Source organism: Balaenoptera musculus, chromosome 13, assembly GCF_009873245.2.
Source record: "Balaenoptera musculus isolate JJ_BM4_2016_0621 chromosome 13, mBalMus1.pri.v3, whole genome shotgun sequence".
Taxonomy (NCBI): Eukaryota; Metazoa; Chordata; class Mammalia; order Artiodactyla; family Balaenopteridae; genus Balaenoptera; species Balaenoptera musculus.
Genome location: NC_045797.1, coordinates 10,149,904 through 10,166,658, shown reverse-complemented (window position 1 = coordinate 10,166,658; position 16,755 = coordinate 10,149,904). Strand labels below are relative to the sequence as shown.

At 43.6% G+C, this 16,755-nt stretch overlaps 1 protein-coding gene across 3 annotated transcripts; it reads left to right on the top strand.

Annotated features, from left to right (window-relative positions):
• The first annotated feature begins 1,847 nt into the window (after positions 1-1,847).
• ZNF2 (zinc finger protein 2) lies at positions 1,848-16,130 on the top strand. 3 transcript variants are annotated; one of them, XM_036873918.1, is made up of 7 exons: positions 1,857-1,908; positions 3,302-3,489; positions 4,893-4,982; positions 9,180-9,251; positions 10,496-10,622; positions 13,614-13,727; positions 14,262-16,130. In XM_036873918.1, exons 4-7 carry the CDS (start codon positions 9,219-9,221, stop codon positions 15,266-15,268), a joined length of 1,281 nt encoding a protein of 426 aa, XP_036729813.1. In that variant the 5' UTR covers positions 1,857-1,908; positions 3,302-3,489; positions 4,893-4,982; positions 9,180-9,218; the 3' UTR covers positions 15,269-16,130. The 3 variants fall into 3 exon arrangements, with proteins under 3 accessions (XP_036729815.1, XP_036729813.1, XP_036729812.1); XM_036873917.1 differs by lacking the exon at positions 4,893-4,982; XM_036873920.1 differs by lacking the exons at positions 3,302-3,489; positions 4,893-4,982 and having other exon boundaries at positions 1,848-1,908.
• The last annotated feature ends 625 nt before the right edge of the window (positions 16,131-16,755 follow it).

Below are 16,755 nucleotides of genomic sequence, written 5' to 3'. Positions count from 1 at the left end.
TATGCCAAATCTAAAAACTACAACAAACTAGTGAATAATAACAAAACGGAAACAGACTCACAGATATAGAGAACAAACTAGTGGTTACCAGTGGGGAGAGGGAAGTGGAGAGGGGCAAGATAGGGATCGGGGATTAAGAAGTACAAACTACTATGTAAAAAATAAGCAACAGGATATACTGTATATCTGCAGGGAATATAGCCAATATTTTATAATAACTATAAATGGAGTATAATCTTTTAAAATTGTGAATCACTATGTTGTACACCTGAGACTAATATAATATTGTAAATCAACTATACCTCAATTTTAAAAAATAAGGAAGTGCGAGCTAGAGCCCTGAGAGGTGAGTGAGCAGCAAACCCAACTCTTACCCTGCTAAACCCTGGAGAACTTAAGCTCCCACTCTGACAGCAACCTGGGGAGTTAAGGTAGCGATGAAACCCTAAGGCCTGCCCAAGGGTGGGGAACTCTAAGAAACTCACCTAGGACCCCCAAATTTCCACTCTCAGCATAAGGCTAAACGAATAAAAAAAAACCACCCACAGAAGGGAACAGCAGAAAATATGTCTTGGACAGCGTAACTTTTCCAAGTCCTAATCTTCTTGGAAGGTCCAAACCCCTTACTATAGCACAAAATCGTACTCCATCTGGCTCCAAGTTATGGTTATCAGCCCCTAAACCTTATCCACCAGCCACTCATCTTGCTACTAATTCTTTGCACTTTGATCCTCTAGCCTATACCTTTGCAGATGCTATTCTCTCTGCATTTTTTCTAATTACTCTTCTTCAAGTATACCAGTTATAGGAAGCTTTTTCCAACTTTCTCGGCCATAGTTAATTGCTTCCTCAGTTGTACTCCCAATAGTGTCTCCCAATAGTGACATAATTGTAGAACACACTGCTTTGTGTTGTAACAATTTCACATTCTGATTTGTCCACTGGAACACTAGTTCCTCTGGGGCAATAACTGTGTCTTATTTGTATTTGTAACAATGCCTTGCCTATGGCAGGCAATTTAGGTTTTCTGAGTGCAAGTGTAGACTTGTTCCTGACTGTAGAATTTCATCACATTCTTTGTATAATCTCAAGTCTTCCCTGAAGCTATAGAGCAGTGATTCTTAGCTTTAGCTGCACATTAGGATCACCTGCAGATCTTTTCAAACTCTCACTCCTCATAGTGGGCCCCAGGAATCAATATATCAAAGCTCTTCAGTGATTCCGGCGTGCAGCCAAGGTTGAGAAGCCCTGCGAGACTCCAACGAGTGTCCTTCGAGTAGCACCAAGGAAGACAGGCTGGGGTGCGCTCAAAATGTCGTGAGTCGGGCTACCTGCCCTACTCCTGGGCTCTTCTCTTTTCTGCACAAAAATGGCACGTACCCAGCCCCATCCTCAGAACCAAACTCTGCGTCACTCCTGCCCAAATTTTACAACCAAATTCCTTAAAAGTGAACAAGCTGAAGCAGAAACAAGCCCCTTCCGAGGGCCAGAAGACTCGAAGTCGTTCCCAGTAGGGACGGGACCCCAAAGCTAAAAGAGACACATTTCCTTAGGACGGCCCTCCCATCGGAGGACTGGAGGGACGTGACATCACACATAGACAGTACTTCCAGGCTGACCACAAGCCTCCCTAGCACCCACGACGGCTCCCTCTCCGCGCTCAGGCTGCCGCACTGCCGCGTGCGATCCGGTTCGGCACCGCCCACCCCTTCATTAGAAGGGTACGCTCGCGCAGATCGCTGGACATCATATTAAAGCTTGCCAGCCGCTGAGACTTCTGGGAAATGGAGTCTGCGAAGGCCGAGCGTTGGTGGGGAGCGCGGACGTCAGAACCCTCTGCGCCTGCGCACTGCTTTCCCGACCTGAAAAGGCGCCGTCTTCCTGGGTCGCGAGCAGTCTGTGCCGGAGGTGAGGGCTGTGGGTGTGTGTCTTGGCGGAGCCGAGTGAGCGCAGCGGCCGAGAGAAGGGGACACTGAGAACTTGGGGGAGGTGCTGTGGGAGTAGAACAGGTGACGCGGGCGGAGCCAACCTGCAGAACGTCTGAGTGTGTGCGTGTGCGTGTGTCGACGTCCCGGCTCGGACAGGTGCGGACGGAAAGTTGCCCCCCCAGCCGCCGTGTGTGCACGTGTTCCGTGGGAAGTTTGGAGCCTTCCTCCGCTCCTCGCGTACCTTCTTCCCGTAATAGGTGCTTAATGAACGTGGGTGGAATTGACACTAAATCTAGGGCGCCGCCCACTCCAGTCCGTCCGTCTTTCCCAGAAATCGCATCAGATTGTCTCGTTTAGCTCCCTACCATAGGCCTCCGCACTAGATCAGGGGACCTTCGTGGAGGAGGTAGAATTTGATGTGAAAAAAAATAGGAAAGAAGTAGCGATGCATTAGGCAGGTTTGAGAAGGAAATGCTATGTATAAGAGTGAAGTATCGAGGAATAGTGGGACACAAGGGTGGGGGAAAGCACAACGGGGTCAGAGCATAGAGGATCAGGACAAGACACGGCCAGCGGGGTGGATTGTATGGGACCGATCGGGGACTGACAGGACTAAAACTGTTTTGGTACAGTTATTCTAGAGGTTCCATCCAGGACTAGAGAGGGGAAGGGACTAGTGAGGGAAGCAGTTAGGAATGCTGGGTAGTGGTGGTAGTCCTGAAGCAAGCTGTTGTGGACCTGAATCATGGTGGTGTCAGTGGTGGGGAAGGATACAAATGACATTGCAAAAGAAGACTCGGAAAGATCTGGTGACTAACTAGATTTGGGAGGAAAGAGAGCTAGGTAAGAGTTTGAATTTGGGGCACCTGAGAGAATAATAGAGCATCTGCTAGAAATGTAAGGACAGGGAGAGGAGCTCATGTGGGGAATTGCATAGGGGAAGGTGGTTTTAAGATGCTGGCAAAATGCCTAATTCACAATCCTTAGTCATTTGGAAATGCAGGATGAGTTTGGAAGAGGGATTGGGACTAGACTCGATAAGCATTTCTGTAAAGGTGGGAATGGAGCACCAGGTGTGGATGGACTTTCTGCAGGATAGTGAGAAGAACACTGTCCACAGTCTGAGCCTTGGGCAGCATCAGAAACTTGTCCAAACAGTCAAAACGCTGCAGAGAAATAAGGAGAAAAGGACTATCGGAATTAGAGCTCAGAAATGCATTGGCAGTTTTCAAGCATGCGGTTTCAGGTGTGTGGGGGTGGCAGGAGCAGAAAAATGGCTTTGAGAAGAGTAGGTGGTGATGATGTGAAGTCAGTAGGTATGTAGAAGAAGTTTGATCATGAAAGGAAAATCTAAATGAGAACTGTTTTGCCAGAGGGAGGCCGTGGGCTTCAGTGAAGATAATTTCACATCGAGGAGGATTATATCTGTTTGAAGATATGTGAAGAAGCTACTGAAGCGATGGGAGATGCTGGAGAAAGGAAGAGTGGGTCATGCAGGAAGCAGATTCTGAGAGGAAACAATGGTGGAAAAGAAAGTAGGACACAGATGTAGGACACTAAGGTAAAGTCCTGGAAAAGAGACATTTCCATTTTGCTGGCCTCACACCCAGGCTGCCTAGCACATAACAGGTACTTGGAAATATTGGTTGAATGGGTTGGTGTTGGGTAGTAGAAAGGAAAGAAGCTTTCATTTATTGAACAGACTGTAAGATAAATGCTTTACATTAATTGTCTCATTTACTATTATAACTGCCCTGTGAAATAGGTATTAAAAAACAGGGGATGGGGGGGTCAACCGTTAGCTTAAGTAACTCGCCCAAGTCTTCACAGTCAGTAATCCAGGCCTGTGGAATGCTTTCTACCACAGTCCTGCCTCGCTCAGGACTCACTCTTGCGAAGCTTCAGTATAGTGAAAGACAGTGTTCTGCTGAAATTGAAGGGTAGCCACGGAGGTTTGGAATAGCTGTGTAGCTAAGATGGGAACAGTAAAAGCTTTCTAGGCGAGCACTCTTTGAAGGTATAGAATAAGAATTTGAAGAGCATTTCCTCCAGAAATACTCTGAGATCCAGAAATAGGGAAAGGAAAAACAGAGATGACCCTTTGCTGGCAGTGATTCCATGTGAATTTGGTGGATTTGAGGAGTCCTGAGTACCATTGAGAGCTTACCGAAGTGACTGCTGGTGGAGGCTAGACCTGATGGGGAGTGAAGTTGGCCTGGCAGGGAGCCCATGGACGATGAGCGCCTTGGGAATATTAGCTGGTCGTTTAATGGCTGGGGAGCTTTTATGCTCACCTCTGTTTGTAATTTGGTTAATGCTCAGTGTATTAAAGTTATAATCTAAAAAATGAAACTTTGAAAATTGTCTTTAAGCATTTAAACATTGAGCAGTTTCAACCACAATTTCAAATGTAGTTCAACTGATTTGTTCAAAAAGTTCTAATGTTTTAGACAACATATACAAATACCTTGATCCCAATATTGTGGCTACACTTACACTTAAACCTACTCTAAAACAGCAGCAACACAGTGTAATTAATATTTTCATTATTTCTACCTCCCTAGGACTCCTCATACTTACTTAGCATATTATTCTAAATGCCTTACACGTATTATCCCATTTAAGCATCACAATAACTTTATGAGATGTGTACTTTCACTATCCCAGTTTTACAGATGGGCAAACTGAGAGGTTAAGAAACTTACCTAAGGTCACACAGGTAGGAAGAGGCAGAGCTGGACTTTGATTTCAAGTGGTCTGCCAGAGCCTTTACTCCTATACTCTCCTGTATCTCTAAATGCTAATTTTGACATCTCCATAGGACCCAACGGTAATATTTTGAGACCCTCCTGGGGATGGAGGAATCTTGACAGACCAACAAGTATAAGAATACATATTGCCGCAGACAACACAAGTTGGAGGCTCTGGTTGCCAACTGATGTATATTTGTTTCCATTTGTACAGGTATCCTCTTGGCCTCCTAGCAAGATTCAAACCCCAATCTCTCCTCAGGCTGAGATTCTTTTTTATAGATACACCAAACTTGTTTTTCCAGTAAGTTTTGTTTTTAAGTTTTTGCCTTTCACATAGGTTTTAGTTTTTGCAAACTGGTGTTCACCCTCAAGGCAATATTCTTTTAAAGTTTGCTTGGCCGGTGTTAACCCGTTGTCTAGTAAGTATATATTGATCTAGTCTTTTGGCATTTTTGAAAGCGTAACTTACCTTATTAGTATCTTATAATTAATAAGACCAGCTGGAGGGCTCATCTCCTAAGGGAAGAAGGATTAAGTCTGCAGTTACTTTGCCTCTTTAGAATCTGAGGTTGGTTCATTGTGAGGAGCCCATGTTCTTTCTACCTGGTCCCATTGCTGGTTAGTCCTTCCTGTTTTGGGTACGGAATTCCTATTTCTGGGATTACTTTGCTTATCCCCTTTTCCTAGGTTTCTTTTTTCATGCTTATATAAATGAATACAACTATATATCTCAAGGATACGTCTATACTTTATGAATAGTCATACAAATAATAGAAAAAAGCAAAGTACTATTATATATAACTAAAGGCTTGAACATTGCCTTCTTTGTATTATAACCATTTTTAAAATACTTTATATTAACTTTTCTATTTTGAATGAAACTCACAGTTTTTCAAAATTCAAGTAGTAATTTTTACAACTTGGTCAGTGGGAGCCAGAGTCATCTGATTTTTTTCCTATCCAAAGATGTGGGAACAGCTCAAATTCTAAATGCCCAAAACTGTACTTCTTTGCTTTCCCTCCAAAACTACTTTTCTGTCGCTCATCTCTATGAATGGTGCCATTATTCACATGTTACTCAGATCTGTGACCTGGAGTCATCCTTGCCTCTCCCATCACCTTCAGCCTCCGCTTCCAATCAATGGTCTGTTCTTAATATCAACAGTAATTCCCCTTCTCTCTATGTCTGCTGTTCAGTTCTTCATCATTTCTTGCTTAGTTAATTGTAATAGTTTCCTCACCGGTCTACTCACCTCCTCTGCTCCCATTCTGCCACAGCTACCCAGAGTGGTGTGGCTGCCTGTGTCGGGGGGGGCCCAAGATCACCCCTCGTTCAGGCATTTGTTAGAAGGACTCAGGACTCAGCCCATATTTGTACTCATGGCTAAGATGATGACAGTGATCTCGCAAGGATACACAGCCAGGTCGTAAGGGGGACAGATAGGCAGAGTCTGGAGGAACCATGGGAAGTCTTCCTCATGCTCTCTCCCTCCCATGAGGGGTCACACAGAGCACTTCCTCCTCCGACAATGAAAATGCAGCAACATGTGTGTGATGTGTCAGCCCAAATAAATTCTTTAGACTCAGAGCCCAAGCTTTTAAGTGAGGGCTAGTCACGTAGGCACCTCCTGCCTAACATATACCAAAATTCCAGGCCCTCTAGCAGGACAGCAGGTGTTCAGCAGAAACCATATTGTTTGCACAAATAGTTTAGGCATAATGGCCCACCCTACCTCTTAGGAAACCCTCTTAAAATTGAAGTTCCCAGACCCCAGCCAAGGGCCAACCTTGCAAGTAGATGTTCCCAAGAATGGCAGTCTCAGGTCTGCTATAACTTTCTGCACACCTCCTTTCCTTCCTTCCTGTTATTTTTCCTGTACACCAAAGTAAACACATAACTCTTGTTAAAAAAAAAAAAATCAGGATACAAGGAATTGTAAGAAATAAAATAAAAATCACTTGTAATGCCACCACTCAAATTCCATTTACATTTTAATATATATTCTTCCAGTCTTTTTTCTGTACATGTGTGCATGCTCAATTATGTAATTTTAAAAGTGTGCATTCTTCACTTAATATTGTGTGAATTTCTTTGTTTTTTTTTTCCCTTTAGATTTTTTTTAAACAAAACATTACAAAGTTGAAGTCTCCTAGGTATCCCTCCCCAATCCTATTTCCCTTCTTTCCCAGAGGTACTCACAATCTGTTGCTTGTTGTCCCATATAGATTTTTGTAGATACCATTTACCTGTTTTAAAATTTTATATAACTATTACATAGTAAGTCATTCTATAACTTTATTTTTGCTCAGTAATTATATTTCTGAAATTTATATGACTAACATGAGGTTCTAGCTCATTCATCTTAATCAATGTATAATATTCACACACACATACACATATAAAATCACAGTTTATCCTATTGGCACACGGGCTTAGTTGCTCTGCGGCATGGGGGACCTTCCCGAACCCAGGGCTCGAACCCATGTCCCCTGCATTAGCAGGGGGACTCTTAACCACTGTGTCACCAGGGAAGCCCTCAAATCTCCTATTTTAGAAACTTTGGCTATTTCAAATTTTTGCTGTATTGTAAGGATTAAATGAGATGACACATGTAGAGTGCTTAGGAGGTTGCCTCACATGGCACTCAGTAAAGGTTAGTGTTAGTGATGATTAATAAAAAGCTTTGCATGTGTTCTTACTTATTTCCTTAGGAGAAACTCCGAGGAGAAAATTGCTGGGTCAAAGATATGTTATTTTAAGGCCCTTGATACAAATTGCAAAGATCTTTCTAAAACACAAATCTGGTGGTGACCCTTCCATGCTTAAATCCTTCTGTGATCCCCATGCCAGTGGGAGTAGGACCACGCAGAGCTCTCCTTGATCTAGCTGGTCTCTGCCTGCTTCTCCAACCCCATCTTCCCCCGCAGCACTGCCCCAACCTAGACATTGCCATTCTAAACTCATTACAGTTGTTAATCCTTTCCCTGTAAAGACCTGCCTCCTTGTTTTTGGAAAACTTGATTTTTTTTGTGCCTAGAATGTTCTAATGCCTCCCCCAAATCAAAACGTATCTTAGGTCCCACTTCTGCCAAGAAACCGGCAGTGTTCCTCCCTGCCTCCCGTCTGGGTTAGGCGAGCCTCTGATGTGCTGTCTCATAGTTACCTGTGCACATCCCTTTAGAGCATCTATTCATCCTGTAGTGAAATATTAACTTGATTACTTGTTTGTCCTGCGTAGTAGTCCATAAGCTTTTGGAAGACAAGGACAGTGTCGTACTTCTTTTGCTTTGGTATAAATAGTTGGTGCTGAATAAATGTTAGTTGGATAGATGGATGAATGAATAACAAGGATCAATAAATACATTCCCTTGGCTGCAGGACAGTAATCATTGAGCCGCATACACACCCTTTCCTTCTCCTTCTCAGGACCACACTCTCCCCACACCCCACTCATGAATCCCCAAAATGCTTGATTTGACCATGTCTTAATTAGGCTCTTGATTGTGAGAAACTGAGATGTACTCAGTTAATGCAAGTAAAGTTTGGTGATAAAGATTCACACAAAGCCTAAGAGGGTTACAGTCTTATGGAAACCTAACAATAAATAAGGCTGGTCTGCATGCAAATTGCGGTCTGGGGTGGTGCTAGGTGCATTAGGGCCTTTAAGGCCAGGAATTCTAGGGTCTTTGCTTCAGTGCTTCACCACCAGCGTGCCCGCCTGTGTTTAGTCTGTTACAGCCTGTTCTCTACCTCATGCCTCCCACATGCTCATGGGTTCTGCTTCCTGGTACCTTTGGCTGCTCTGACCCTCGTGGCTACTTCTGCCCCTCATGGTATCCTTTCAGCTCATCACCCACTCGTTGTCCTGACATTTCTTAGTTCACGATCCTGAGGATGGATGTCATCTTTTCAAGCCACACCATACATCAGTCCACTGGTCAGCCTGTGCATTGCCCACCTGTGGCCTAATCAGTATGGCTCCAGGAGTGAGACACAGGGTCACGTGGAACAAACCGTGGCTGCCCAAGGGCTGCTCCTTTAGCATCGGGTATTGCTGTCAATGGGGCATTTTTCCTTTGAAGAGGCTATGGGTATTTCCTTGACAGGACTTGTCCGTATAGCCATTCATAAAATTTCTTACGCTTTTTGTCTAGTAATCATTATGAGCAATGTTGAATGTGAATTTATAAAGATGGTATGAGCCTTGATATGTTCTTGACTGCCAGGAACAGAACTTTGCCTCTAAGATTATGGTAAAATAAGCACCACATTGTGTTCTGCATAGCAATATCCATGGCCTTTCGCTCTAATTCTGGGATGGGGTGGGCTTGCTCTTGGCCTTACTTTACTTTGCCTTCCCTTTTTGTAGGGTATTGAGAATGAAGGTGAGTACATAACTCACTGGTGTGTGGAGATTTCTTGCTTCATGGGTCACAAAACTACAAAACAAGACTGGTCTTATACCCTCTTTCTCATCCCATACCTCTGCCTCATTAGGACTCGGCACTTCTCTGCAAGGAGAGCACTCGGGAAGGAATGGCTGCTGTGTCTCCAACTGCCAGATTCCAGGTGAGGTGGACTTTTGTGTTTCTGAAATACTCTATCAGGCTCCAGAAGGTAACCACTTTTCTTTCTCTATCTTGGAGCTTTGATCAAACCCAACCAGGTGGAGGAAGGACTCCTTAGGGAGTGTGTCCTTCCCATTTGATTTGTGATATCTTTCAGTAATGCTTCCTTGCCTTGAACGTGTGCCCACTAGCCTGTCACCAGGCACACAGCCCCTGTGGCCTTCACCCTGAGCAATTTTGCCTAAAAACCAATGGTACGGGTCTGATTGGAAGGTTTGGGGAACAGCGGGCTGTTCCTAGTTCTGACTTCCCTTTAGTACATCCACTATGTATGGACTGAAAGTAGGCCCCCATATCCCAGGGGGTGTTGGGTTAGGTGGAGAATGTGACACATACTGTAAAGCACCTCAGTGAGGTTGAAAGAGTCCTGAAGAGAGTTTTGTGTGGATAGAGACATGTGGCTTACCCCCTCCCTGCCCAAGGGCAGAGAGTCTTGAATTCCATGCTCTGGCTTAGAACTTCTCCAGACACTGTGGAGACTCATCTTGGTTTCAGGATTGGGGGTAAAGATGCAACCTTACAGAATCACAGAACAACAGATTGAAATGAGAGAGATCTTAAAGATGATCTAATCTACACCATTATTTGAAGGATTTGTTAAAACACACACACACACATACACACACACAGACAATTGGTGAAATTTGACTAAGGTTGTAGATTAGATAATTATATAATATCACTGCTATCCTGATTTTTACAGTCATACTGTGATTATACAAGAGGATATCCTTGTTCTTACAAAATACACATTGAAACATTTATGAGTAAAGAGACATCATGTTTGCAAGTTACTCTAAAGAAGTTCAGGAAGAAGATAGGTGAATGTGCATGTACTGAGAGACACAGAAAGATAAAGCCACTGTGGAAAATGTTAATTTGGGGAAGCTGGGTGAAGGGTACTTGGGAATTCTTTGTTCTATTCTTGCACATTTTCTGTAAGTCTGAAAAAAGAATCCCTGATATTCAGAGACTCGGCTAGGAAGGAAGTGTGGGGTTGTGACCAAGAACTTCATGCCTCGGGGGATTATAGCACTTTCCCCAAATGCTTCAAAGCCCTACTTTGTCAGAACCATTTTCTTTCCACTTCCTCTGCATCCTCCAGGCTGTCATCATTATGACAGTTTTGTCTGGTCCATGTAAAGAGAAGGGTTATGAATAAGGAGAACGTCATTGTGTTTCCAGGACCCAGTGACATTTGAGGACGTGGCGGTGGTTTTCACAGATGAAGAGTGGAGGCGTCTGGTCCCTACTCAGAGGGACCTCTACAAGGAGGTGATGCTGGAGAACTATAAGAGCATTGTCTCGTTGGGTAAGGAGAGTTTCCCACCAGGAGTAGACTCTGTACTGTGTTGATGTGGGCTTGAGAGGCTAATAAATTGACACCTCTTCTCCTCCCACCCAAGTCAGAACCCCTGAGAGACAAGATCGAAGAGCAGAGGGATGTGGCTTAGGTGTACAGCAAGAGTGGATTTCTTAATCCTGAATCCCAGCCTGGGACAGGCTTGCTCCCTGAGCTGTAAGCAGACTGGACAACCAAGGGGCCCTTGCTGAGAAACCTGGCCCTGCAACACGGAGGGCCAGGTCCAGGGCCAGGAGGAGCAGGGCATGTGAGAGCCTGCTGCAGGGAGCTGCTCTCCAGAGGGTTGGGGCCAGCAGAAGAGGCCGAGTCACCTACACCCAGGTCTTCCCCCAGCTCAGCAGTAACTCACTCAGCTCCATCCAGAGTACTAAGGGGGAGTGCAAGGGGCATTCTCGTTGAGGGAAGATTTTTCCTCAGAGAAGCAGAGGAGGGGGAAAGAAGTGTTTTGTTTTAAAAAAAAGGGCAGATGGACAACAGGGTCCTACTCTTTAGCACAGGGAACAATATTCAATGTCCTGGGATAAACCATAATGGAAAAGAATCTATTGATGAAAAAGAATATATATATATATATATATATATATATATATATATATATGTATGTGTAGCTGAGTCACTTTGCTGTACAGCAGAAATTAACACAACATTGTAAATCAGCTATTCTTCAATTAAAAGTAAAAAAAGAGGGGGACTTCCCTAGCAGTCCAGTGGTTAAGACTCTGCGCTTCCACTGCAGGGGGCGTGGGTTTGATCCCTGGTCAGGAACTAAGATCTTGCATGCCACACGCGCATGCCAAAAGAAAAAAAAAGAGGGCATGTAGGGGTGAGATTGTAGCTCAGAGTAAGTCACTAGAAATGTGTTTGATTTTGAATATTTGTCTTAAGGACATCTTAGAGAGATGCCTGCAGAAGGCACTTTGCAATGATAGAGACTTGTGTGACAAAAGGAAAATTAAGAGCTACTGCTGATGTGAGGTATTCGTGAGAGTAAAGTTGGGCTCCTGTAAGGAGAACCTCTCAGGAGCTTCCAGAATAAGAGGCTGAGTGTGTACAGATTTAGAATAGACTTAAAATCAGCAGCAGGTGGCAGTGAAAGGAGTCACATCGCAAATTTCATTCAAGGCAGGTCAAAAAAGCAAGCACAACACCCTGGATTAGCTTAAACAGGCCAAATCTGGAAATAGAAGAGAATGTTTAGGGAGCATTAAGGGAGACTGCTGAGCCTTTGTCACAGACTTTGGTGGGTAAAATAGAAATCTAAGGATAGAGACAGGAAGCCATGGGCAGGTGATGGATGTGGCCATTCTCAGCAGAGAGTCAGCATACAACCAGATCGATGATCCTTGGGCCCAAGAAGAAAGTACCTCTCTTGCCCAAGTCAGGGGTCCCAATGCAGGGGAAGGTTAGACCTCAAGACTATTTCTAGGAGGGGATCTGTTTTTTAAATGTAACCAAAGATGGACAGATTCACTTCTAGAAATTTGTCCTAAGGAAATAATAAGATTAGCAGCCTGTGGTGTACACAAATATTCATCATACCATTGTTTGTTTTAGCAAAACATTGAAAACAGTCTGGAATGTCAGTCAGCAAGAGATTAATGAAATAAATGATGTTATTCCATACAATGTAATACCATGTAGCCATTAAAATGGTGAGGTAGAGCTGTGCTAATTAAAATAATATTTTAAGTTTATTATTATGTGAAAAAGTCAAGTTTAAAATTTAGCATTATTTCATTATCCAGTTATTTGGGGTTTTTACTTGTTTGTTTTTTGTTTGTTTGTTTTTAATTGAGAGTCTTCTGCCCAAAATGATGTTTTACATGTGAAAGTGCCTGGAGTGACATATGTTATATATAGTGAATCGTGATGGATTTAGGAATTACCTACTTGTAGATGTCAAAATAAATCAGATAGGAATGATTTTAGTTGGGGTAGTCTTAGTTATTTTCCAAAATCACTCTCCAGTAGTTTTTTTTATTTTCAAAAATTGAGATATAATTGTCATTATCCAGTTTTTAACAAAATGTATCTATAGGTATCTTTCAGTATCAAAGTGAATAGAAAGAAAGAAATGAATACAAAGTACAAAAGGTGATTTTTCTTATTACTTGTACATGCCTCTAGATTTCCTGCAATGAACATGATCCACTTGTTTAAATAAAATCACAATAGTAAAGGGTAAATAAACGAACAAAAATGGGCACCTACATTATACACATTACACATTCTTTTTTTTTTTTTAATAAATGTATTTATTTTTGGCTGCTTTGGGTCTTCGTTGCTGTGAGCTGGCTTTCTCTAGTTGCGGCAAGCGGGGGCTACTCTTCGTTGCGGTGCGTGGGTTTCTCCTTGCAGTGGCTTCTCTTTGTTGCGGAGCACGGGCTCTAGGTGCGCGGGCTTCAGCAGCTGTGGCTTGAAGGCTCTAGAGTGCAGGCTCTGTAGCTGTGGAGCACCGGCTTAGTTGTTCCGCGGCATGTGGGATCTTCCCGGACCAGGGCTCGAACCCATGTCCCCTGCATTGGCAGGCGGATTCATAACCACTGCACCACCAGGGAAGCCCCCACATTACACATTCTTATTCAAGGTGACCTTTCTTCATTCTCATCTTCTCTGAGTTAAGGACTCTTCCCCCCATCCTACCAGTGCTAAAGCTAGGATCATCCCATTCACTTCGTGGGGAAGAATAAACACATTAATTCAAATGGAGTCTATCAACTCTCTGACCAAATGCTATTTGTTCCTTTTTAGAACCTCAGTCTTGACCTCCATTCAGAGTTTCCTGAATTCCTTGCATGACTTCATACTCTGTATTTCTGGTGTGCACTTTCTGCCTTTTGCATTTGCTCTCTGCAAGACTTAGAGGTTGGGATTAGCTTTGGAATCATTGTGTATTTAATCACACATGACCACCTGGCTTGTTTCTTTCTCCATGAGCAGGACTTCCAGTTCCTGGACCTGATGTGATTTTTCAGTTGAAGAGAGGGGATGAGCCTTGGATAGTGGAGCTTCATGGATCTGAGGGGAAAGAATGTGCAGAGAATGTCTCTCAAGGTAATTGAGTATGAGCCGGGCAGGGCAGAGTTTTGTTTTGTTTTGTGGTTGTTATTTAGGTGTATGTGGGAGGGAGTATTGGGTATCACCTTTTTCTCAAATTCAAATCTTCTGCTTTATTATTTATTCTCTGTCCCCCACCAGGGGTTTTTTTTTTTTTTCTTTTTCTCTACACCTTAAAGTTCTGTTCACTGTTATTCACCAAATGTTTACTTTCTCAGACCTGTCACATTACCCATTCATGCTTTGACATTCCTATTCCTCACCATCCCCTCCACTTAGCCAGCTCTCCTAATTAACCTGGCCATGCTCCCAATGGAAATTCTCCTCTTTTCTGAGATTTCCACTATCAGTTCTATTCCCCGTTTCAGTCCCAAGTGTTGGTTTCTCCCTAGAGTGTAACACTATTTCTGGGAGCAAGCAATGCGGTGACTGTACATGACTTTTCAGATTTATCATAGCATCTCTCCTCTCTGCTGCAACATTTCCGAGCCCAAGAAAGAAACATGCATCTGTGTTTTCTGTCCGTTCCAGACTGGGAGACTAAGCCTGAGATTCAAGGTGCTTCAGAAGAAGAAAAATCAGAAAGAACATTGAGGGAAAAGCTTGGAATGAAAGGTCCTCCATCTCCTAAATTTGAAGTTCATGCAGTGGATGGTGGGTTGGGAACAGAGAAGGAAAGCCCTGCAGTGGAGGCCTGCAAGAAATCCCTTTCTCAGGAGGAAAGGTTGCAGCATGGGGCAACCCCTCCCAAGAAAATTCTCACTAAAGAGAGAGACCAGGAATGCAGTGACTGTGGGAAGACCTTTTTTGACCACTCCTCCCTTATCCGCCATCAGAGGACTCACACTGGAGAGAAGCCCTATGACTGTCCTGAGTGCGGGAAAGCCTTCAGTCACAGGAGCAGTCTCAGTAGACATCTGATGTCGCACACTGGGGAGAGCCCCTACGAGTGCAATGCCTGTGGGAAAGCCTTTTTCGACCGTTCATCCCTAACTGTACATCAGCGAATTCATACTGGAGAGAAGCCCTTTAAATGCAACGAGTGTGGAAAAGCCTTCTTTGACCGCTCGTCCCTTACTCGACACCAGAGAATTCATACTGGAGAAAGTCCTTATGAATGTAATCAATGTGGGAAAGCCTTTAGCCAGAAAAGTATTCTTACTCGACATCAGCTAATCCATACGGGCAGGAAGCCGTATGAATGTAACGAGTGTGGGAAAGCCTTCTATGGTGTCTCATCACTGAATAGACATCAGAAAGCCCATGCTGGAGAGCCTCGCTATCAGTGCAGCGAGTGCGGGAAAGCTTTCTTTGACCGCTCCTCCCTTACTCAGCATCAGAAGATTCACACTGGAGACAAGCCATATGAATGCAGCGAATGTGGGAAAGCCTTTAGCCAGAGGTGCCGGCTTACGCGACACCAGAGGGTTCATACAGGAGAGAAGCCCTTTGAATGCAGCGTGTGTGGGAAGGTTTTCAGTTCCAAATCATCAGTTATTCAACATCAAAGGCGTTATGCCAAACAGGGAATAGACTGAGTTGAGCAAAAGCTTTAGTTAAAGGACCTCCATGCAAACTCAAGATAGGTCTTCCCCATCTTAAACCCATCTCCCGGTCATTGCACCTATTCTGGCTACTACTCTCCTTACCTGCCTCTGTTACCACAGTATTTGAAGGAACACTCTCTACCCACTGTGTTATAGAGCTGATGTGGGATGCCAGAAATTAAGATGTGACTCTTTAGAGTCAAATTTTGCAGAGGTTTGTCAGATGATAGGGACAAACGTTAGGAGGCAATCCTCAGACACACCTCTCGTCCTGGGCCCCAGGTATCACTACACTTTAAATAACTGGAGGTCACAGCAGGAGGGGAAGGCACACTAATGTCAGAGCAATACTGTTGTTTCCAGAACAGTTCTTTCTTTATAGCCGTTAGTCCCTCTCTCTTGGAGATTTTTTGGGCACTGACCTTGTTCTGTTGTGTCCCAGCTTCTAGATCTCTTAATACTACTACTAGTAGCTAGCACTTATTGAGCGCTTATTATGGGGCAAGCACTCAGCTGAGAGTTTTGCAAGGAGTAGATTATTTGCCCTTCTCACTAACCCTCTGAAGTAGGTACTGTTACTACCCACATATTACAGATGAGCAAACAAGTTTAGAGGGGTTAAATAATTTGCCCAATGTGACAGCTAGTAAAATGTGAAGCCAGGTCTTGAATACAGGTCTCCCTTCAAAGTCTGTTCTCTTTACCATAATGCTATAAGTTTTGTTTTATAATTTATGTACATGTATTAGCTCCTCAACCAGATTGTAAGCACTCGGAGTTGTGACTTATATGTCTTTGTATCTCACACAGTGCCTTGCAAATAATAGGTGCTCAATAAATATTTATCGAATTACTGACTCTTTGACTTACCAAGTTCTATTTAAAACACCTCTTAGATTCACATCCTTTCTCTGAATGTCACAGTCTAGCCTGTACCTTTATCATCTCAGGCTCCCATTACTGCAGCAGACACTCCTTGATTCGAATTCTTTCCTCTTCATTATTGAGGAGGGGGATGTTAAGCTATGGGGCAATAAGTAAACCCCCCCAAAAAAACAAAGATTCATTTCTCACATAAACTCAGATGTGAGTCTGTCTTCCTTCATCCTCATCATTTAGAACATGTTGCCTCAAAGGTCATCATGGAAGAGAAAGCTGGGGGGTATGCTGGGATATTTTTAAGGGCCATCACTTCTGTTTATATCTCATAAACCAGAACCCAGCACCAAGAGACTAGGAAAGTCAACAGGCACCTCAGCATTTGGTTAATATAAACAGCCTCTGTCACAAGTTACATTTTCCATATTACTGTTAGGCCAGTCTTTCCAAATGATCCCTTCCTGCCCATCATTGCCTTACTCAAGACCTAAAATAGCTCTCTGTTTAATGAAAACGTCTCTGAATATTTAAGGTCTGCCATGAGGTGATCCCACATTGCTAAACTTGAAATCTCGACTCCCAAAACCTTTCTATTCCCT

Coding starts and splice junctions, on each gene's coding strand:
- ZNF2 (XM_036873920.1), top strand. CDS start 9,219: ATGGCTGCTGTGTCTCCAACTGCCAGATTCCAG. Junction 9,252..10,495: donor CTCCAACTGCCAGATTCCAG/GTGAGGTGGACT, acceptor TTGTGTTTCCAG/GACCCAGTGACATTTGAGGA. Junction 10,623..13,613: donor TAAGAGCATTGTCTCGTTGG/GTAAGGAGAGTT, acceptor CTCCATGAGCAG/GACTTCCAGTTCCTGGACCT.